This window comes from Orbilia oligospora, assembly GCF_000225545.1.
Source record: "Orbilia oligospora ATCC 24927 unplaced genomic scaffold scaffold00215, whole genome shotgun sequence".
NCBI lineage: Eukaryota > Fungi > Ascomycota > Orbiliomycetes > Orbiliales > Orbiliaceae > Orbilia > Orbilia oligospora.
This window is the reverse complement of record NW_011645772.1, coordinates 1,240,944-1,263,532: the sequence shown is the minus strand read 5'-3', so window position 1 is coordinate 1,263,532 and position 22,589 is coordinate 1,240,944. Positions and strand designations below refer to the sequence as shown.

Sequence of the window (22,589 nt, the reverse complement as noted above, 5' to 3'; positions counted from 1 at the left end):
CCCTCTTCTTAGAAGGTGAGCTTATATAAAGAGAGACCTTTATTTCCCTTCTACAATCGACGAGCTTGAGAAAAAATCAAATTCACTTCACACTATTACCAAACTTCGAATCATAAAAAATACCAAAATAATTAAATAAAATATATTATTATAAGAAAAGATGGCATTCTCGGTAAGGATATTTGATTTTCTGTTGATGTCTTTTTTTCTTACTATTAGTACATACATACATGACATCACCCCGCTCTACAACCTCCAAAAAAACATCATCGTCAATTTTTCTCACCAATCAAAAACAATAAATCATAAATTTTTTGAAAGAAAATACTAATGGAATGCAAAAAAAATAGGAAGGAACCCACGTAACATTCACAAACTCCACCGGCGGCGAGGAAGTCGGCGTCGTTCAGAGCCACTCCGTATGTTTTCCATATATACCCGACTTGATACCTCTACATACCACTAGCTAACAACATATTTTTTTTAAAAAAAAAAGGGCGGCCAATACACCATCCAACGAAAAAACGGATCCACAGTAACCGTCTCTGAAGGTTCTGTTAAGGAACTTAAGGTCACATCCGGCCAGAAGGATAACTGTCCTGTTGTTGGAACTGCTTAGAAGAATCCGAAATGAAGGATCCTTGTTGCTCTCGTTTCTTTCTGTGAATTATATGTTATGTTATGGGAGAATTCGATCGATTGGGATATCATGAGGAATTCGGGGTTTCCTTTTTAGTTAGCTTCTTCTTAGTTGTTAACTAAGTACTTCAGCTGAAGCATGCACTGTGGAGTGCTGGTGGAATTATAAAACAGGAGAAACAACCATATTTATATTCTGCCAACTGATCTAAGAAATAATCGTATACGCTGGATATTCGGTGATGTAAATTTGCTTACCGTTATTATGGATAAAAAAAGGTATAAATCATATCAAGTCCCTATTAACAACAGTCCGTCCCAGCTCCTGCTCCTGCTCCCATACGAATCCAATAGTAATAAAAAAAAACAACAGTAATCCCTCCAAAAGAAACTCCTGATATAAAAAAAACTATAAAAAAAAGATAACAATCTACATGCTCCCACCGCTTCTATTACCCCCAATGATACCCGCCATTTCCAATAACGCCTAATCTCAAGAGTCAGTCATCCTAAATCATATATGAAAAGAAGAGAAAGAATAAGGGGAAAAAGAACATACCCGATTCGCCTCAACATCATCCCCAAGCTGTACATTCCGTCTCCTCATCGCCTCAGCCTCATCCCAAGCCCACTGCCTCGCCTGTTCCTTCGCCTCCTCCTCCCCACCGACCCCCCAAACCTCGATCTCCTCTATGTTAAACCTTTCCTGCCAATCCTCACTTCTGCCCCCTACACCCAAATCACTGGTATGATACGCCCCGCCACCGGAAGAACTATGCGTAAACACCCCAAATTCCAAAGATTCGTCCAGAATCAAAGATACGGCACCGAGGTTCATATGTAACACCGGATCACCGGCCTTGATTCTGGGTAACGGAGCGCCAAAACCTATACCGGCGGATTTATTCCAGTAGATGTAATCCGAGTGAGCCTTTGAGGTTTCGAAGACTTCGTGGATAGGGTGGAGTTGGAAGATTTGGGTGTCGGAGTTGCCGAAACATTCTTTGTGGGTTATTTTCCACATTACGTCGATGTAGACGCCGAATGTTAATGTTTCGTTATCGTCGTTATCGTCGGTGATACTGTCGGGGAATCGTTTGGGGGATAGAGAATCTGAGAAGGATTTCTCGCGGGAGGTGGAGGGGGTACCCATTCTTGAACCGCTGACGAGGAGGATGGTGGGGGCACGCCATTTGAATACTTTTTGTTCGAACATGCCCATTGAGAAACCGTCGTCGGAGCCGATGTAGAGTTTTCGTAGTCGGCGGTAGAGGTTTTCGCCTTTGAGGAAGAAGGAGAGTTGGTTTAGGATTGTGGGGGTGAGGATTGCGCCGTAGTGGTGGAGGAGGGGAGGGGTGAGTGGTAGATGGAGGGATGGGTTTTTGTTCATGTTTAGACGTTTGGAGAAGAGGAAGTGTTCGTAGAGGGGTTTGAAGCCGTCGAAGAGGTGGGGCTGGATGTTAAAACATCATCGTTAGATATCGATATATCTCTTCATGAAAATGCATAAAATAGAGAGCAACAGAAGGGGATATGGAATCATACCAAAGACCGTTTAATACTCTTACTAAACCCCGTCCAAAGGATGGGTTTACCGTCAATACTCATACTGCGAACGATACTCTCCGCCGTCCTTCTCAAATCTACCAATGAGTCTCCGGAATACCTCTCCACATAAGTCGCCAACGACTCCTGAGGATCCAATGGTGCGATAACAAGCAATAACATCACCAACTTTGTCAGATCCTTAGGATCTAGCCGACGTACATATTTCTGTACCACTGCCGCAGGCTTTTCAGCAAGTTTGAAGACTTCAATGGCATCTAATGCCTCCAAAGCCGCTAGCGCTAATTCATCATCGTCGTTTTCGTCTTCCATATCCTCTGGATCTGCGATTCGGAAGATATCATCACTATGATCATCATCATTATCGTCGCCGTCATTGTAGTCGCTTTTATCGTCGTCATGCTTCCCATGACCCCTCCCATTAGTCATAGCATCAGCTATAGCATCCTCAATCCCCTTCCCATTCACGTGTACATCATTCCCACAACCACCATTACCACCACGATCATGTACCGCCAAAATCCTAAACCAAACCCTCACGGCATCCCCACCACCTTTCCTAAGCACGGTTTTATACCGTCCCGTGAAAACACAGACAACTCTAACCACGGCCTCCCAGTCCAAAACACCGGGACCGTCGCTTAAAAACGGGAACCCAGCTGCGATGCTGGTGGCGTGGTATAATAAATTAGCGACGTCTAAAGCGTCGGGAAGCTCGAGGAATCGGGTAAGTGTGTCTTGGGACCAGTAAATGGTGCCGTCGTTTGAGGTGTTTGCCAGGGAGGCGAAGACGTCGCGGAAGGAGTAGAGTTCTAGATCGGTGAAGGTGCGTTTTTGGAGACGATGGGTTAGACGGTGGCGGAGGTCGTCTTTTTTTATAAAAATTAGCAATTAGTATATTAAATATTAAATAGAAATAAGATGGAAATTCATGGATTGAAGCTTTACCAGGCGAAAGAGAGCGCCGGGTTTCATCTGACTGCGATTGGCCCATGGTGTCGGAGTAATTGTGGTAGCTGCAGCTTTGGGATTCCTCGATGTGTAGAAGAAGACATGAAGTGTCAAGCTGTCGAATATGTGTAAAATATACCTTCTTTGTCTCTCTCTTCCCTTCTTTCTTTTATCAGACTTGGAAAATTAAAAAAAAGTAAAGGAAAGGTAAAAGAGAGAAATAAAAGGATCCTGATGCCAATTTATATTTTTTCTTTTAAAAAAAAGGTGATAAGCAGAGTGTAGGTAATGTAAGTACAGTACATACGCGGCCCAAGCCAGCTAAGCTAAGATCAAAGTCAAGTCGAGTCGAGTCGAGTGCACTGTCAGTTGAAATGCTTGAATTACAATGGCCTGACGATTGCGGTTTCTTTCTTTGCTTTTAAACGGCAGCTTCGCTTGCTCGTTAAAGTCCCGCCGTCCGACGTCACAGCCGGCGTGCTCCCGGCCCAGTTATTAATCGATGAACAAGGCCCGTCTGTAAAAAAAAACATCAAACATCACACACTTTTTCGATTTCAAAGAAAGAAAGAAAGAGAAAAAAAAAGATACTTTCATTTTTTAGGGTTCACGATGTTCTCCCGAATACCAAGACTTCTAGTCCGTCCGTCCGCAAATCTCAATCATAATCTGAGTCGTCGTCTTGCCAATGCCAATGTCAATGTCAATGTCAGCGGCGATGTCTCAAGAGTCGTCGTCAAAGTCGTCGTCCCCCACGGGCTTCCGCGGCCCTCGACTTCTGTTTCGAGACTTTATAGCTCGACTACGACCACTCCGTCGACAGGAAAACGCCCCGTGGACGCCAAAGTAGAAGATCTGTCTGAGCTGTATGCTTCAGCCAAGGATGAGGTAAGCAATTGAAAATATATAATTTTTATAAGAGTTATAGGAGAAAAGAAATAAAAACCGTTCTATAGAGTTCTTTATGACTCCTCGTTTTCGTAATATTTACATAACATTAGCTAATCTCCAAGCCCATATTTGATAAATTTCTTCAATTGATTTTTTTTTTTTTTTCTTAAAAAAATACTTATTTTTTTTTTAAAGTTTGAGATTGCTGTTGAGGAAACCTCAAAGAATACAATCTATGCGAGAGACGATAGGGAAACCGCACGTGAGGAATTCGAGAAGTTTAGGTTGGCGTACGAGGAGGCTGTTGCGGGGAGTTCTGAGGAGGAAGGTTTGGAGATTAGAAGGCGGGTCGGACAGAGGTTGAGGGAGATGGAAAACGCGATGGAGGCTTTGAGTCAGGCCGATAATGAAGAGCATTAGTTATTTATATATATTCCTATATATACTCCTAGAGTACTAGTATTTTAGTAATCATAATATTATCTGCATGTCCATTCGAATACAAGTTTATGGAGGATGGTTGGTGGGATTTGAAGTTTGTGTATAATAATTACTTAAGTATACTAAAGCATCTTGGATTCACGGAAACATCAATCCTGGTCTATGGTCCGACAATATGAAATAAAAAAGAGATAACGAATAGGAAATACCGAAACGCCGAAGTGCTTCTCAATTAAAGACGAATTGGTAGAATAAAAGGAAAAGCAGGATTATGCACGGTGCAGAATCCAAGAAAGTCGAATGCTGTGGGATTAAGATACAAAAACAGAAGAAGAAGAAGACAGAGACGCCCTTCCAGCTCCAGATGCTGCTGCTTAAATAGTTAAATAATGAACGCTCCATAAAAAACCAAGATCAATGACAAGGACCCACAATGAATACTACCCTCGTCCACGCTGCCTAAACGTGAACTTGAGTTCGTCATCATCGCTGTCCTCGTCTTCACTCTCCTCTTTGTCGAATATAGCCATCGTCTTGGCCTTCTTCTTCGCCGGCTCCTCGCTGACGCTATTCCTATTGCTTGTAGTTCGTTTCGCCGGTGCCGTAGATGTCTGCGTCCCACCCCTTGCACTCCCTCTAACTACCCTTCCGGAAGCCTGCTGCGTCCCTTGTGATTTCTGCGACCTTCCCTGCGATTTCTTGGTAGCCAAGGACTCGTCCCTCGCCGTTTCCTCTTCGAAGAACTCATCGTCACTTATATCCACGACCACTTCCATGACCCCCTTCCCATTTCTCCCCGCGGAGCCACCTCCAATTTGTGTCTCAGAAACGTGTGAGACATTAGTTTGGCTTTCCCTCCTCTTACCCGCCGCCACTGACGACTGCTGTGGTTCAACCCAGTACCCTTCCCCTATTCCGAAATCCTTCGCCTTGTGCTCCACCAAGGGCACCATGATATGTCCTCCCATCCTCCTCATTGGACCTTCTACTTCCCCGTTCTTGCTTCTTTTCTTAAACTTCTTGAAATTTCTCCTTCCGTTCCAAGCATTATCCCATCTATCCCCTTCGTCACCGTACGCCTGTGATCTCCCAGTTGGTTTACTTGTTCTCGGCGCGATTTCGAATACCTCAATAATAGCTAAATTTCGCATTTTAGCAACAGCCGCAATCTCCTCCGGGCTCATTTCATTCGCTGCATCTTCCTCCGCTGCCCTAGCTTCTTCTCTCCGCCGGATTTCTTGCGCAGTTTGAATGACTTTACTATCGACGGCTTTTTTCTTCCCTTTGGTGGGTTTCGTATCTACTTCCTCCTCATCTTCCTCCCCTTGTTCTATTTTGATCGATTCCGGCTCAGGCGTCGGTGGTTCTTCAGTTTTCCTTTGAGCGGAAGGTAATATTTTCATCGGCTTCACGGCCTCTGCTCGCTTTGCTTCCTCTTCTACTTTTCTTCTTTTCATTGTCGCCTGGCCTGTCAGCATTCGATCCATGATCGCGTTGTCGTCTTCATCATCGTCATCATCAGAAGGAATAATCCTCCTCCTTTTTGCCTGGCTTTGCAAACTTTGCGGTTGCTGAGTCTCCGATATGACCGATAACTGCGTATTCTTCCCCGGTCCCTGTGAAATAGTATGAGAAGAAAAGGAAGCGGCAGCGGTAGCACCGGAAGCCGCCTTGATATTCTGACTGGCACCACCGAACTTAGCGGTGACGCTAGACGAGGATGGGGGCGGCGGTAAAGGTGTGAAATCATCATCGTCCGAGTCGTCAATTTTTATTTGACTAACATAGCGAGATGATCGTGTCTGCGTTCGCAAGCTACTTGTTGTTGATGTTCTAGTAGGTGGAGGCATCTGTGAAGGCTCTGGCTTTGTGACCTCTTCTTCGTGGTTATGAGCTCGAGTCCTTCGGGTGACCGGTTGTGATTCTTTAGGGACTGCATGTTACACATATTAGCCGTACAGAGCAAGGAAAGGGGAAGGGAGAGGGAATTGAGGATTGTGCTACCTTCGGTACTCGGTGGCGGTGCAGGTAATTCGATGGATTCGTGCACTACTACGCTGCTCTCCTCTGCTTCGTATGGTTTTGCCAGCTCCCCGGCATCTGCCATCAACACTGCATCCAAAAACTCGTTCTGTTCTGCGAACCTCACCCCCGTTCGCTCTTCAACTTCTCGTCTAAATCTTACGTACCATTCACCTTCGACGTTCGGATGCAGTACGATAACTTTCTTACCCAAGCGGTCAATATGTACGATCAATTCGGCTGGTTTTGTCTTGCCTTCTCTCAAGTTGAATAGATCGGTCTTCCCGCCCCCATCAGTAATGGGACCGGTGAAGATATCCATGTGCTGTTGGGTGCAGCAAACCACCACCCATTTCTCAAACATCGTTTTACGCTTATGATTTGGTTTAAAGTACTCCGGCGCCTTCGGGTTCGGTTCCTGACCCGGTGGTGGTAGGAAACCTAACGGATCTGGCCAATTCGCAACAATATCCTCTTGTAAAGGGCTATCCAGCAGATCTCCATTATCACCTCTAACTTTTGTCGCAGCTGCAGCAATGGCGTCTACGAAAGCAGATGTAACCACCCACGCACCGTTTACTAATGCGCGAAGACTGATCGGTAGGTTACGCTTTGTGACAACTGCTACGGTGGTCTTTCCGGGGAGGAATTCGGGGATGCATTTTATGTCTAGCTGTTCGAGTTTTGAGAGGTAGTCTTTTAGGAGGACTTTTGGGTCTGTGGATTTCTTTTTGGAGGAGTTGTGGATTGTGAAGATTTGAGGTTCGTATCTTAGACTATATTTGTAATAAATGATTATTGGTTAGTCGGTAGATATTATTTGAAAGGGGTTCTAGGGGAGGTATGTAAGTACCGAAATATCTGAGGTGCAGTCGCCATTTGAAATTCGTGATCTATCGCTGGATCGAGAACAACGGAAGTACCGTTGATGAAACGACCATCGACGGTAGAACCCTTTTTGGATTCATCTTTCAACGTGAGACTGGAGTAATGCCGGATACTAAGCTGTTTTCAATTCCATAATTTATATTAGATCATTGTTCCCTTGTTTTTTTTTTGTTTATATTTTATTTATTTTTATTTTATTTATTTTAATTTCGACTTTCAGGCACTTTTTAACGGATCAATCCTCACCCCGTCATACTTTGGAACTTCATCGACTTTTAGAACAATATGCCGACGTGAGATCGCCTTTTGAGCTGGTTGTAGTTAGCCCAATTCTTAGAATGAATATATTATTTGGGATGGAGTCACTCACTGGCACCGGCGAACTGCGTACGGCCGAGGATTGCTTCGGCGCCCGGACGGACCCAGGTTCTTCTCCCTAGATTTTCGTGGGTTAGCGATATGATGATACGATGCCTGCGATAAGGTAAGTACATACCTCCTAAGAGGTCGGTATCGGTGTCTAGAATCCACATGCTGGTAGAATACTGGTAATGGTAATGGTATTGGTATTGATATCGAGGCGTCGCATGAAGGTGAGTTTAATGGTCGTGTGGGTTAGCGCCAGTTGCTCATCGATGCGCTCTTCTTCTTCCCCCCCTCTCGTCGTCGAGTTCCTGAGAAAAAAGGTACTTCGTATACCTGGTCGGATTTCTTTCTCCTCTTCGTCGATATCGAAATGCGCACGTGCAGCAGCTGGAATGATGTCGAATTCCCCTCCCCCTAGTCCAAGGAACGAACGTGGTTGAAGATAGAGTAAGTTTAAATACTTATGTTTAAAAAGAGTGGGAAGACGTGACTCCAAAATGGAAAGTTCGAGCTAACTAAAGACTTGGGACGGGAACGCCAACCCACGTTATTTGCTGCTGCTGCTTCTTGAACTGGAGGTGTGTTTCTTGGCGGGGGATTTAATTAGGCTTGTTTGAGAATTCAATTCGATACTTCGAATAATTATATTCTCTACTAAAAGCAGTTTTCGATATGCAGATATAGAAAAAAGAAGCTTCATCGGGTACACGAAAAAAGGAGGTTTTTTTTATTTATTTGGTCTGGTTGGGAACAGGACGCAGGAATGAGCTATGCCCTTCGCTCTCTCAGCGTCGGCGCACGACAATTGCAATTCTCGACGACGACGATAACTTCAAGACATACGATCCTTCACAGACTACCTTCTTCTTCATCACCAAGAATACATCTACAGCCTCTCCAATGCCGTCGTAATTTCTGGTCCAAACTGTTCGGCAAGAAAAAAAAAGTCGAACCGATCAATCCTGAAGATGCAAAATGTATGTCCTACCCCCTCCTCTTCCTCATACCCAGTCTACAGTATAAAATACTTCTATAACCTCATAACAAGACTAACACCACCACCAATCGAATCCATCTAGTCATCTACCCCTCCTCCCTCTGCCTCTACACCGCCGGCCGTCGCACAATCTGGGTCGGCTGCATGAAGCTCGTCTCATGCTACCCATTCCTCCTCACAGTCTTCTACCTGGGTCCCAACCTCAAACTCAACTGGCCAGCCCTATATACCTTCCCCATCCTCCAATCCCACCCAAACCTCACAGCAGCCGCGGTCCTCACCTTAACCGCCCTCCCAATGGGTATGTTCTACCTAGCGGCACCCTACGTAACCCACATGTTCATCAAAATCCCGCCGTACGCGCGAGTTTCCAAACCTGCGGTTATGAATTGGGTTAAAACGGGTCTGACGGAGGATACTAAGTTGAGGTTGTTCACTATGAGGTTCTTGGGGAGACCGAAGTTGGTGGAGGTGCCGATTGGGGAGTTGAGGATTGTTAGGAAGAGGCTTGGGTGTGTGAATTTGGAGTGGGGGTATAAACAGAAGGAGAAGCCGAGGGTTAGTCAGTTTTATGTGGAGAGGAAGATTGGAAGTGGGAAGGGAGGGCATGAGGCTTTCTTTGAGGTTATGGGGTGGATTGAGGAGAATTCTGCGAGGATGGAGAAGAAACTGATAGGTGGTGGTGGTGGTGGGGTTTCTGAGGCCATTGCTGCGAGTAATACTAATAATGTGAAGAACAGTTCTAGTTCGATATTGAAGGAGGTTAAAACGAAGAAAGGACCGATCAAGAGAAGGTGAGATAAGAACAAAATCCATTTCTTATGCATGACGAAGGAAAAGAAACGTATGAAAAAGGTAATATAAAAAAAAACTGTATATACAATTGAAGGTCTTCTGTACATATTACATCAAAATTTCCTACGTCGGTACTATACAACGGTATCTACACAAGTCTATATGGTCGTTTACAGCTCATCCTTGGGAGCATCAGATGCAACCGGGGCAGCGGACTTTTCAGCCACCACCGATGATGCGCCCTCCTTCCAGTCCGGGTTGACGTACATTGGAGGCTTCAGGCCGATGAGTTTGATCTTGTAGACTGTGGAGTAGATAGTAGTCATATTAGTACAGTATTCGTAGGTTTGTATGTTTATTTATTTACTAATAGAATGGAGTGGAGAATGGAACTTACTAATGGCTGCCCCTGCTGGGATGAGACCACCACCGCTGATCTTATTACCGTGAGCGAGTCTGGAAGGAACTGTGACCTTTCGAACCTCTGTTGTCGCATTGTTGAATATATTAGTATCGTGGAGATCTAGAGAAGTATTCAATTCATTGTAATCGGGTTTGATACATACCATTCACACACATATCCTCGACGGCCTTCTGGAGACCCTCAATGACCAGAGGTGTACCCAACTGGAACTGATGTCTATAAAGCATCCAAAGAAAAACATCATTAGCCACTTCAATTTCACACGCCAGTACAGTATAAACCAACCAAAGAAACAAAGAAAGAAAGGAGAAGCAAAAAAAAAAAAGTAAGTGAAAGAGAGAGAGAGAGGGAGAGATAGAAAATACATACGGATCATTATTATCCCAACTCCTATCAATAATCTTTCCATTCAAAAGCTCTCCGTTATAAAGTGTGACAACAACGGATCCCGGTCCGGACCTGTATGTACATTCCGACGCAGGTATCTCCTCCAATTTCTCGATTATCAGTTCTGGAACATCGAGATCTGAGAGTTTGGATGATTCCACGGCTTTTGCATCAGCTTCGACCGGACGGACAACGGCGTTTCTACCGGCGCAGGCGACACCGACCATGGTGGCGAGGACGATGGGTGCGAAGCGCATTTTGTATATATTCTTTTATATGAACTTAAACGATCGAGGGTAAGTTTATCCGGGGAGGAATTGCAGATAGATATTTTTATATTATATCGAAATCGCGACTGGTGAGTAAGTAATAAAAAGAAGAATAAGAGTCGGCTTTCAACAGCTTTACTTATATGAAGTACAAAGAATAGATATAAAAATGGATAAATAATATGACACTTCGAAAAGCTCCAGAATCCGGAACCTGGATTTCCTTTATAGACTTCCTTACTGTGGATCCCCCTCTACGAAAGGTATCTTTTCCATTATTAATTCTAGAAAAAGCCAGCATGTTAACAAATTTCCCCAGTCGCACAGTTCTCTCCGGATCAATTCAATAGATCACGATTTTGGGGGTTGTTCCATATGTGACAGGGATTAGGTGCTTGCCGTCGGGACAGAAGATCTCGCCTCCGGATCAATCCCGTTTCAGGTTACCTCTTCTTTTCTCCTCTTTTTTGGGGGATTTTGGTGCGGCTGGTGTGGTGGGGAATGCGGCAGGGTGGTCGTGCGGCATGAAGCATCCTTATATACTTATATACTCAAGTAAGTACTTCTGGACAATATTATAGAGTAACTAAGTAAGTACTTACCTAGGTAGTTACTCATAACCTATACCGATCCCGTGGGCAGCGAGGTCTAACCTCCCGATTGAAAATGCATGGACTGCCGCCGTTATATATTATCATGACCGCCATTGCACCCTTCATGATAAAATATCCTTTTGGAAGCTCTGCTTCGCTATTAAAAAAAATGTAGGATGTCCGAAAAGCAATAAATATAACCAGAAGAATAATATTGATAAAAATGTGGTGAGCTGTAGGTCTAAAAATTCGAAGTTCTTCGAGCCATACCACCATTTGCTGTATTATCGGCGTTATATAAAATGTTTTTTGTTCGCTTTCCGGTAGGAGTACTAGAAATATTCTTTAGGGAGGATCGAATACCGGTATGTTGTATTCACTTAAATATATTAATATAAAGGTATTTTGCGTCTGGATCAGTCAATCTAACTGAAATCCCGAATTCTTTGTAACTCCTTTACAGCTATCAGAGTGTCCGTCACAATGTACAATAAAATTGTGCATTGGCAGAGTAGGATGCATGTATATGCCGATCTTTCAATGCCACCGGTGAATCTCATACTGCTGATATCATGTGAAGAATGGCTCCCAATAACCTGGGATATTATAATTATATCGAATCATCTCAGGTTGGTCTGTTCAAAAAGAAATATATATATATAAATTACAACAATCTAAGATCTCTTATAAACGGAGGAGAAAATGCGGCATGCGGTCTCGGAACTAAATGAGGAGTGCTTAAGTATCTAGGCGGGGAAGTTAAAAGTCGCATGTGAGAAAAATATATAGATCTAGAGTTGGATATTTCTTATATATACCTTATACATACCCCAGTAGGTACTAGTACTTATTTAAGTGTCTATCAGACCCCGGTTGTATTGACCTTGCGATGACGGCCTCGAAGGCCTTCCTGAACGGATAGCTGGAGCTAGCTCGTTACCTCTTCTTCGCTAGCTGGGCCTGTAGCTTGTTGTGAACCCTGTAGGGAGTTCGTTGTACATATAGAAGTAAGTGTAGTGCATATGTAGGTAAGTAAGTACTTTCGAGGTTTAATCGTAGTGGAGGCCCTGGCCTGGTCGTAAATATGTACCATGTCAGTTGTATCTAACATGTGCTCTGACGAACGCCAAGCTGGTGGGAAACATGCCCTTATAACAAGAACAGAAAGGTTTGCATTAACCAACAACAACCGGAATAAATAGCTTGAATTCTGGATAATAACAGTTCGCTAGTTGGATCTGAATACGAGGATGGACTTGAGGAGGAAGAAGTGCTCGTGCCCTATTACAACCGTTTAAAAAAACTTGGCGGGTGCATTAATATTAAGCGGTGTTGGAGAGTCTGAAACTCTAGTCTGGGGGGAGCAGTTGCAGCTGAGGTCAAGCAAGTACTCCACTATTTTGCTCGGGCTTTTTTCCCCTCTCTTCTGAAATTTCGAATTCCTTGATGCGAGGAGTTCAAGGGTGAATCAAGATGTATATATAAGTAAGTAAGTGTGTAGTGTAGATGCATGAAAATTTATGCGCCGGTGTCGTGCCGGCTTGTTAATCCCGACATACGAATGGAAGTACGAATGAATGTTCAATATGTTATATTAATAATAATATCGAATGCCCCGCGTTTTATCGATGCATTTGCCACAGTCGGGTTAAATTTTAAGAAAAATGAGGCTCAATTAATTGCGAAAGTTGGAGGGCCACGCCGACTTGCGAAGCTGCCGGCGTGTCAAGCTTGCAAGAAGTTCGGTGACTGGCTGAAACCGGCGTTTGCAGTTGGCCAGTCATTCGTGCATGATTGAAGTATGTATGTCATTCACGTTTTTTATTTATTTTAAATCCTTCTGACACGACGCGCAAGGGAATAAACTTATGTAAGGGAAGAATGTATTTCTCAGCATCGTCTTGTCTCGTTCGCACGCACATTCTGACTTGAACTTAAACTTCTGCATCTTACAGACTTCTAGTTCTACTTCATAGCTGGTAAGTAAGTACTTAGTACTTAAGTACGTACAGTAAAAATCCGGGGTACCGTGGTCATGCAGTCATATCTGGCACCCTCCCATGTCGATGTTTAAGTCCAACTATCGATTAGTTAACAACAAAGAGGATCCAACTTGAGTGCTCATTCGCATGATATTCAAAGAATTAATATCTGGCCGCCAGTTAAGTTGGTTCTCCTAATTCGAGCCTTAACGAGGCCACGGAATCTTAAATGAACCACAAAACTGCCTGAGCAGGCTGACTTTTTACTTTTTCCGTCCCCTTCTTCGAACTCTCACCTGGATGTTTATTGACTCCTGTCCTGCACTCCTGTCGATATACTTAACTTACACACGCTACTTAGGTGCATGTACCTGAGTAGAGTATATTTGGGGGTTGCAGGTTGTTCCGAACCATTTTCTTTTCTCTCTTCTCTACACAGTAACTAACGCTTCTAACGAGGACCCGCCTTCCGTAGCTCCCCGGCAAAAACGGTCGAATCAAAGGTCAAAACAGGCAACTTCCTTCTGTTCAAGGCAATTTAATTAAAAAATTTAAAAATAAAAATATCAATTCTGGGAACAGATTCGATTCGATTCGGTCAATTAATCAATCAATCAATCAATCAATCAATCAATCAATCAATCAATTCTGTTCTGGTGGTCGGATCCGGTTCAACGACTTCCCTGCACTGCACCGCACCGCATCATCCTCGACATCCTTTTCCCTTTCTTGAGTACTACTCACTACCTAACTCACTGCTCACTTTACCGCCGCCGCCGACGTCGAATTCCTAACACCCCCCCGACTTAATTACTTTACTCCACCCCGCCAGCCGACCAGCCTGCCACTTAGTCCTAAACCCTCTGACGTCTGACAAAACCTTTTTTTGGGGTATGTTTTACTTTTTCTTAATTTCTTTGGTGGTTTTTAAAATTCGAGTACCGTAAAGAAAGAGAAGAAAAAAAATAAAAAATTAATTTGGTAGTTCGATGTACCGGCGCACTTTGTACTGTCCGGTTACTTGGTAACCGGTAGCTCTCCAAAGACCAGACCAGACCAGACCAGACCAGAACCGCCCAGGGCTTCTATAGCAAGTATACTACCTAAGTATCTACTAGCTAAGGCCTTCACGATACCTTTTTTTCCCTCTTCTGCTTCTTCTTCTCGTTTTCATGTCTTAAGTTGTCTGTCTGTCTGTCTTCCCACAAGATCGATCTGGCTAAGCAATTATCGGAACACGCCAGGTCAAGCAAGCAAGCCTTGTCAATTGGATCAGTAACTAGGCAATTGACCTTCCTGGGTTCCCTTCCTTCTGGCCGTGCTCCGTCCACTCCTGACTAGTGCCTCTTCCTCGGTCGGTTTTTCTCTTTTGATCCAACTGCAAGGCTGGCTGGCTGGGCTCGTGTGCGCTCGCTTTCTGCTCTGCTATACTTCACATACCATTTTCTGCCTCTTCTGCCTCTTCTTACTTGGATCATCCAACTCCGGAAAAAAACCCGCTTATTCTCATTGCACACTGCTCCGTTGGACAACTCTTTTGCCTCGAAGGCTTCTTCAAAAATTAAATCAATACTAACTTTCCACGAAGACACATTCATTTTTAAAAACATCGTCATTATCGTCATCTTGCTTTTCTAAGCTTGTGGAACCGCTTTTTCGAGGTCCGGGGAGTGGGTGAGTTACATTACACATAGTATTTGTCCTGTCGGTTCCAAAAACTTCGAGTTTCTTTAAACTGTGCGTGCAAACTTCAACAGGAGAAGGTTTGCAACTGTACAGCTCTTCTTCCTCTTCTTCTTCTTCTTCTTCTTCTGATTCTGATCAGCCGCCTTGAAACGTGCTGCGATCAATCGATCGATCAATCAACTGTTCTTTTTTTAAACATCATCGCTGAATTTCTTTTAAATTCAAACAAGACACTCCCCGCTAATCAATCAATTAATCTACCTTTTTTAGTTTTTTTCCCGTCATCGATTCGATTCGTTGTCTCTAAAAAAAAAGAGAGAGAGAGAGATCAGATATCAGATCAGATCATAGATCAGATCGGATTCACAGCCCCCCAGTCCGACGGGAATCGAACTTCAAATCTCCTCTCCACGTCCGTTTTCATGTCTTCCAGTAAATATTTCATCTTCAACTGTAACGATCTACGAATTTCCTTTCCGAATATTTACGACAGGCTTGTTTGCTGCTCAAAGGTCACGAATACGATACCCGGTTCTTTAAATCCCACACGTACTACCACTGGTACTGCTAGTTTGTTCGATACTATATCCATAGACTTCGACAATAGACAACTTTCCTCAAGGCGTGCCCATTAAAAACACCACCAAATTCTCCCATCTATCCATCTATCCATCTACATACCTACCTTACCTATATTCTCGCCCATATATTTCTCATAAACGCAGTAGACGACATTACCCCTCACGGAGACCCCAACATTGGACTTATTCCAAAGGCTCGTTTGCATATCCCCGCTGGGCGGTTACATACAGGATTACCAACGGATTATTGATTCGAAAAAGGGGATACATAGGAGTGGGGAAGATATATTGTGAAATAAGAAAGCCAGAAAGAAAGAAAGAGGGAAATTAATAAAACAGAGTTATTATCGCGGGGGGGCAAAGGGCTAGTCGCGTATATGTCTATATACGCCGTGGGAGATACTGCTCATCATTAGAGAATAATGTCAACTTCTGTAAGTTCTTTTGGTCGATTGTGACGAACGCTACTGTACAATTGTTTGGAGACCATCATGCATCATGGGACTTCATGGCTATTGGTTGTAGGGGCCTTTTTTCCTTCTTCTTCTTCTTCTTTTTCTTATCGTTTCCTGTCTTGCCTTCGAGTGCAGATTTCTAAGAAATCATCTGTTGTATCGTCGATCGACCGTTATTTGATTCTTAACCGGATGACTGCGCTGCGGCACCGAATGATGTTTTATGAAGCCAGTTATTCTATCACACTTGCTCGCTCATCACTGTAATGTCTTGCTGTATCGCATGTTTAACCGTTGATTCGGAAATTTAATGTTCAATTGCAATATCTCGACCGCTAACCCGTCCGTGTCGTTGCGGTATAACTGTGCAGACCCGATCAATGGCCTTTCCAAAGTTCAGAAGAAGATATATACACCCGTCATCTTCTTCTTCCTCTTCCTCCTCTTCCTCCTCCTCCTCCTCTTTACAACTCTATCCGTTCCCTTCCCCACCTCCCACTGAACCTCCAGTCTCTCCCACCTCTCAGTATTCTTCAACCTCCAACTCATCTACTTCATCCTCACTTACTTATTTCACCTCCCATCAACCTCACCAACCTCACCAACCTCATCAACCACACCAGCATCAACAGCATCACTATCATCCTAGCCATCATCACTATCAGCAGCAGAAGCTTCCTAGCTATCCTCCTGCAGTTAAGTTAACATTGCCTATCAAGTCATCATCTCATTTCTTTCTCGATCCAGTGTGCACAATGGAAGAAATCAAGCTTAATAACGACAGCAACGAGAAAATCACCAACAACAGCAGCAGCAGCAACGACAATTCCAATGGTTCTCACAGCTCCCATCGCGAACCTGCTGATGTCATCTCTCCCTATCTTGCTTCTTCCTCTTCCTCTTCCCTAAACAGAGACACATCCTTCATGAAGATCAAATCCTCGATGGCACTTTCTGCTGTTCTTAACGCACCATCTTCAGATGCAAGAACCCCTCCAGACTCTATATCACAAACTTCTGAGAACTTTGTTTCTTCAGGGCTATTCGATAGCTTAAACGATATTCAACCTCTCCTAACTGGAGACGATGAAAATGGACACGATGAGAACGGGGAAGAAGTCGAGGCGGAACAGGAACCTGCATCGCCACCTGAGACTCCACCCGAGGAGAAGTATTTATCAAATCACGAATTACATCAGCAGAGACTGAAAGAGACACTCGAGAAAGAGGCAGCTAGATTGGAGGCGCAGATAGCATTGAAGAATCAGAAGAGAGAATGGAAGCTTCAACAGAAGCTGGCGAGACAACGTAAATTTCAGGCGTTGGAGGAAGCTGTAGCTGCAAAGACAGCAGCAACGACAACAACGACAACAACAGCAACAGGAGAAGGAGAGGGAACAAATACTGACATTCCGACGAATGCTCCGACAAAGACGTCAACGACAAAGACGTCACCGACAAAGCGAAAGTCATCGCATAGACTCGCTCAATCTGAATCTCCGGAACACAAGAAGGTAGTAGATTCGATTCGCGCTGAAGCGAAGGTTTCTGGGGAACCAGTAAAACCCCAACCGATCATTCGAGTGAAATTTAAGCCGACACCATCTCACGAGGAGCTCAAGTCTACGAGCACTAACAGTCTCCCCACGAAGAGGGGCAGAGGAAGACCGAGGAAGATTGATCCCATCACTGGCGAACCCTATGTTAAGATTATAGGGTCGCAACAGACATATGCTGATGGAAACCCAGTCATCAAAATCCGAAAGAGTGTTAACGGAACACCCATCAAGATCAAAAAGCAGGAGACCCTTTTCCCTAGTGTGGAAATTGGTCCACCACCTGCTAAGATCCATACCGATGTCCCGACGATATCTGTCCACCCACCTGTTGTTCCTAAGGTTGCACCTGAAGGTGCACCTAAATCTGCTCCTGCCGTTCCTACGGAGAACCGAGCACTGAAGAAGAGGAAGTCGGTTGAAGAACCGGCATTCCATCCGCACATTCACAGGAAGCAGAAGATCGTAACCACCAGCGAGGAAAGGGTCCCAAGACCCTTAAAACATGAACACGGTCTTGGTTTGTCCAACCTTGGTGCGACGTGTTACATCAACGTCGTTGTACAGATGCTCGCGCACACGAAGTCCATTCGGGACTACTTTCTCGCTTGTGACTTCGCGAAAACCCCGGCGAACTCGAAGAAGAAGGTGAAGGAGGCTCCAAAGCCTAAGAGCCAGTGTGTCCGAAGAACAAGAGCTTCGCAGAAGACTGCCGAGGTTCTTTTTCCGAAGTTAAAGGGGTAAGTCATATATATTCTTCTCTATCTACATTTGCCAAATTTATACTAACAACGTTTTTTACTTTAGAAAACTCGGAGAAGAACTCGGCAGTCTCGTCCGCGAGCTCTTGTTCGACGAGGACCTCGGTGGTAGAAAGACCGGGGTCGCGTCTGACCAGTTCTGGACCGCGCTCCGCGCAAACCTTGAGGCCGAAAATGGTTCGGCCATGGACCCCAACCTCGTGCAGGACGCCCACGAATTCCTGCTCCTGATCCTGCAGGCCCTGGCAAAGGAAGAGTCACCCGTCGTGGACGGGTATACTCTTCCTGAGATTATCGATAACACCTTCGGAGGTGTGCACTCGACCGTGTTCGAGTGCAACAACTGCCATGAGACCACGAGGCACGAGGACAAGTGCATGGAGCTCGAGGTTCCCATCTGCAGGGTAATTCCTGCAGATGGGAGACTCGAGGACTCCATGCTGTCCGAGCACCTCGAAAACTACACGCAGCCAGAGGAGCAGGAGTGGTCTCCTGACTCCTACGTCTCGGAGTCGGGGGAGAAGAAGCGGGCCTGCCCCAAATGTGGGGTCAACAATGGGCGGAGTATGAGACATTACATCCGACCCAAGGGGGGGAACGTGGTGGTCGAGTTGAAGAGGTTTTTGTGGGAGGAGGGGGAGAACAAGAAGGTCCGGGGACACGTTGGGTTCCCCATGCGGGACCTTGATTTAAAGGTCTGCGCTGGGGAGGGGGGGGAGGTGGGCCACTACGACCTTTACGGCGTGGTGGTCCACCGAGGGGACAAGTCGACGACGGGGCATTACATTGCGTATGCCAAGGAGGAGGGGGGGTGGTTGAGGTTTGACGATTTGAGGGTGACGGGGGTGACGGAGGAGGAGGTGGCCCGTCAGGAGGCGTATATCCTGATGTATGAGAGGAAGGCGGGGGCCTCGGGTGTTTAAACACCCGAGGGGGGCAGAGGGGGGATGTTTTTTTTGGGGGGGCGGCATGGGCCAATATGGTAGGCCCATGCTGCCCCATTAATGTTCTTGTACCATTAGCGAGCGGTTTGGCAGGCGGGGGTATGGGCGCCCCCGTCCTGCACGAATGAATGCCCGAGGTGATCTCGGTGCTTACGAACACTACAGATTTTATCGTAAAAGCGTAAAGTGAATGTTCTCGTATATACACGTAAATTACTATCGATGTGATCGAAAAATATGTACAAAAACTGCACTCAGTGGGCAGGTATACTTCTACAGAGGCTTCGATGTCGTAAAAACAGGTACCTAGAATGCGGTAATAATATCGTGCAGCACCCTATTTCTATGTACGAACCTTCTAGGGCCGTTTAATCTTGCTCGTCCGGCTTTTTATTCGTCCGCATCCCCTTGAATTCAAGCCCACCTGGAGTCATGCTTGCCCATGTCCTCTTTTCCTTTCGATCGAGCGTCTTCTCAACCAAATCATCAAACTCTTGTCTACCCATGGGCTGGTCCTTTGCAACTCGTTTCTCATGTTCGAAGATTTTGAATGTTCTAACTGATTCCTCCCTTCTCGTCTTCCTCGCTGTAGTAGACGCCCTCTTCTCATTCCTAGCCAATCTCCTTCGTTGTAGACGTGTTACCGGTTCGACTTTCTTCTTGGTTTTTAGAGCCGCTCCATCCGGGTCCTGCTTCTCTGCTATCGCTTGTTCAAGGGTGGTTTCATCCTCCAGCCTCATTACGTAGAGTTTGTTCTTTCCGACTTTTATCAGCAAGATATTTTCACTGATTAGGTCTTCTGGGGATAGAATTATCCTCTCGTCCGCTAGTTTGACTTGTCGCAGGTGTGGACCTATAGACACAGCTCCACTTTTTAAGAGAGTTCTAGCCTGGGAGTTACTTGGTGCGGCTCCACTGGCTACTAGTGCTTTCTCTAATGGCATTCCAATGAAATCGCTTGCGAGGACAGGTTCCCAAAAGTGCCTTGCGCTGATGCCCTCGATATCGGACTTTGTTAGGCCTTGTTTCAGCTTTTCCTCCCGCTTCTCTAAGCCATTTACTTCATCGGTTTGTCCAAAGAATATGGCTGTATTTTGAACACATTTATCTGCGACGGGGATACCGTGGATTAGAGCTATGACTTCGTAGGCAAGCTTCTTCTGTGCGGGTCTTCGTTCAGGATGTTCCTTTTGTTCTACCATGATTTCGTTGATTGTGTTTATTGGGAGGAGAGTGAAGTATTTTAACCACTGTTCCATGATATCGTCTGGACGGTTCAAGAGGAATTGGTATAAACTGAACGGAGGGGTTTTATTGGCCGAAATCCAGATATTACCCGCTCCCGTACTTTTTGAGAATTTCTCGCCAGAGCTGGTTGTGAGTAACGGAACGGTTAAGCCGTAGGGTTTCGCCATGTTTTTGATAAGTGAGGGAGTTGGCTGTTCGTCTACCCATGCAGCTTCGTTGACCATTCTGTTGATTAGATCGCAACCGGCGGTGATGTTACCCCATTGATCCGAACCACCAATTTGTAGACGAACACCGAGGTTTGAGAATAAATGCCAGTAATCCATAGCTTGAATCAATTGATACGAGAACTCAGAGAACGAAAGACCGTCTTCGGATTTCAACCTCTCAGACACCGATTTCCTCAACATCATCTCTCCAATACGTGACCTATGTCCCACGATCTGCATGAAATCTATAATACTGACGTTCCTATGCCATTGAAGATTTGAAGTAATATGTCTTCTTCCTATACTTTTTTCTTCGTACCCACGTTCCCGAGCGTAGTTTACGGCGGATTTGAGTAATGAGGAGAGTTGTTGGGTTATGTCTGTTCCGAAGCGGAAAGTACGTTCGCCTAATTGACGGTCTTTCATGCCTGTTCGCTCCGTGAGACGACCGGATGGGTCGCCGATACGGGCGGTGGCGATACCTACTAATAGGGAGATACGGTGACCGTGAAGCATGCAGTGGATCATGGGCATTAGGACCATTAGATGGCCTATGTGCAATGATGAGGCGGTGGCGTCGGCTCCGGCGTAGATGTGGATTACCTCGCCATTTGTGAGTTTGATGAATTCATTACGATTACTACATTGTCGCAAGTATTAGATTATATATATCTTCAAACATGTATATTTTAACTATTAAAGATTGGTAGAGGGATAAAGGCATACCCATGAAACTGGCCCACAAACCCTCTTTCCTCCAAAGTCTCGAGTAACCCCGATGTCGGCTGGGTTATATTCTTCATATCACCAATGCCTTGGTTGATAAACTTCGCCATGACGTCCTTTGAGAAGTTCTTCCTGACCGGCGAGTCTGAGGTATTGACGTTGGTCCTGCATTGTTGCTGGTGCCTTGGACGGTAGGCGTATGTGCTTCGCAACTGGTGTCGTAGGAAGACCAGCGCATTGCGGAAGCGGATTGAATTTGCGGCCTCCATTTTGGGGAGGGGAATTGACGAAAGAGGACGAAGCCTCTGTTACTTGGTTGAGGTTAGGGGTTGTTGTGGAGGAGGGGGTATTGCTGCCGTTACCGGCATGGTGGGGGGGTTTACCATGTATATGGGTATGGATACTCGGTAGGTGTGCGCCTTAAAGGCTTCTAGAAATTTTTGGACGTTTGAAATCCGAAACAGGAATCCGGAAAATGTGTTGTGTGTGCGGTTGAGAGTTAAGCGAGATTAGTCTAGTCCTGATTGGGTAGGATGTTGATTTTTCTTTTGTTGACATCCACAAAAAGTGACAACAACGCAACACATTTGATTCAGCATTCATCGCGCATGCAGGAGCGACTGACCCCCAGTCTCTGTTTCTTGCTGCATCAAAACACACGAAGAAACCATTCCTCCAATTAATCTCCAACCACCATCCAACCTAACCTCATTCTTCCATCTCACTTCACATCACCTCACTCCATCCATCCTTGCATTTCGTCCCATCACCCCTGGACTCTTGCATATCCATCTCGACATCGTCACAAACTTCTTGTTATTCTTATTATCATCACTATTAGCGTCGTCCTTGACTTTACGACTTCGTCGACTTGATTCACGTCCTTGATATCACTCTGGTCTGGTTAGCTGTCATCGCTTTACCTGATAGTAATTCACCAACACCCCGCTGGTTTCTTGAGTATCATTTTTACCCCTCTTGATACCACCACCACCAACCTAACTACGCCTCATCATCTCGACATCGTACTTTTCTACCAACCATCCTCTTCTATCTCAGTTGACACTGTCCTTCTCTCTGACATTCGCCAATTGCTGTTGATATCACCTACCTTCTCGATATCATCTAACCTTCTCGGTCATCGTCTAATCTCTCAGTCTTGACCACCTAACTTTTGAAGTCGCGTCGGTTACCTTTCTTACTTCCTTGTCA

General features: G+C 45.1%; 8 protein-coding genes across 8 annotated transcripts; 4 read left to right on the top strand and 4 right to left on the bottom strand.

Annotated features, from left to right (window-relative positions):
- Nucleotides 1-160: 160 nt before the first annotated feature.
- Nucleotides 161-619, top strand: AOL_s00215g382 (uncharacterized protein; the record flags this gene model as incomplete). The annotated part of the gene is made up of 3 exons (XM_011129584.1): nucleotides 161-172; nucleotides 351-419; nucleotides 497-619. The coding sequence occupies 3 exons, from the start codon at nucleotides 161-163 to the stop codon at nucleotides 617-619; spliced, it is 204 nt and encodes a 67-aa protein (XP_011127886.1).
- A 450-nt stretch (nucleotides 620-1,069) lies between these two features.
- AOL_s00215g381 (uncharacterized protein) lies at nucleotides 1,070-3,199 on the bottom strand (the record flags this gene model as incomplete). Its single annotated transcript, XM_011129583.1, has 4 exons — nucleotides 1,070-1,126; nucleotides 1,199-2,092; nucleotides 2,185-3,074; nucleotides 3,154-3,199. The coding sequence occupies 4 exons, from the start codon at nucleotides 3,197-3,199 to the stop codon at nucleotides 1,070-1,072; spliced, it is 1,887 nt and encodes a 628-aa protein (XP_011127885.1).
- Nucleotides 3,200-3,768: 569 nt separating this feature from the next.
- Nucleotides 3,769-4,467, top strand: AOL_s00215g380 (uncharacterized protein; the record flags this gene model as incomplete). Its single annotated transcript, XM_011129582.1, has 2 exons — nucleotides 3,769-4,044; nucleotides 4,243-4,467. The coding sequence occupies 2 exons, from the start codon at nucleotides 3,769-3,771 to the stop codon at nucleotides 4,465-4,467; spliced, it is 501 nt and encodes a 166-aa protein (XP_011127884.1).
- A 461-nt stretch (nucleotides 4,468-4,928) lies between these two features.
- Nucleotides 4,929-7,931, bottom strand: AOL_s00215g379 (uncharacterized protein; the record flags this gene model as incomplete). Its single annotated transcript, XM_011129581.1, has 6 exons — nucleotides 4,929-6,421; nucleotides 6,493-7,286; nucleotides 7,364-7,515; nucleotides 7,645-7,709; nucleotides 7,769-7,834; nucleotides 7,895-7,931. 6 exons carry the CDS (start codon nucleotides 7,929-7,931, stop codon nucleotides 4,929-4,931), a joined length of 2,607 nt encoding a protein of 868 aa, XP_011127883.1.
- A 596-nt stretch (nucleotides 7,932-8,527) lies between these two features.
- On the top strand, nucleotides 8,528-9,559 carry AOL_s00215g378 (uncharacterized protein; the record flags this gene model as incomplete). Its single annotated transcript, XM_011129580.1, has 2 exons — nucleotides 8,528-8,741; nucleotides 8,844-9,559. The coding sequence occupies 2 exons, from the start codon at nucleotides 8,528-8,530 to the stop codon at nucleotides 9,557-9,559; spliced, it is 930 nt and encodes a 309-aa protein (XP_011127882.1).
- Nucleotides 9,560-9,726: 167 nt separating this feature from the next.
- AOL_s00215g377 (uncharacterized protein) lies at nucleotides 9,727-10,624 on the bottom strand (the record flags this gene model as incomplete). The annotated part of the gene is made up of 4 exons (XM_011129579.1): nucleotides 9,727-9,860; nucleotides 9,954-10,040; nucleotides 10,123-10,196; nucleotides 10,350-10,624. 4 exons carry the CDS (start codon nucleotides 10,622-10,624, stop codon nucleotides 9,727-9,729), a joined length of 570 nt encoding a protein of 189 aa, XP_011127881.1.
- A 6,064-nt stretch (nucleotides 10,625-16,688) lies between these two features.
- AOL_s00215g376 (uncharacterized protein) lies at nucleotides 16,689-19,173 on the top strand (the record flags this gene model as incomplete). Its single annotated transcript, XM_011129578.1, has 2 exons — nucleotides 16,689-18,229; nucleotides 18,297-19,173. 2 exons carry the CDS (start codon nucleotides 16,689-16,691, stop codon nucleotides 19,171-19,173), a joined length of 2,418 nt encoding a protein of 805 aa, XP_011127880.1.
- Nucleotides 19,174-19,562: 389 nt separating this feature from the next.
- AOL_s00215g375 (uncharacterized protein) lies at nucleotides 19,563-21,646 on the bottom strand (the record flags this gene model as incomplete). Its single annotated transcript, XM_011129577.1, has 2 exons — nucleotides 19,563-21,291; nucleotides 21,378-21,646. The coding sequence occupies 2 exons, from the start codon at nucleotides 21,644-21,646 to the stop codon at nucleotides 19,563-19,565; spliced, it is 1,998 nt and encodes a 665-aa protein (XP_011127879.1).
- Nucleotides 21,647-22,589: the final 943 nt, after the last annotated feature.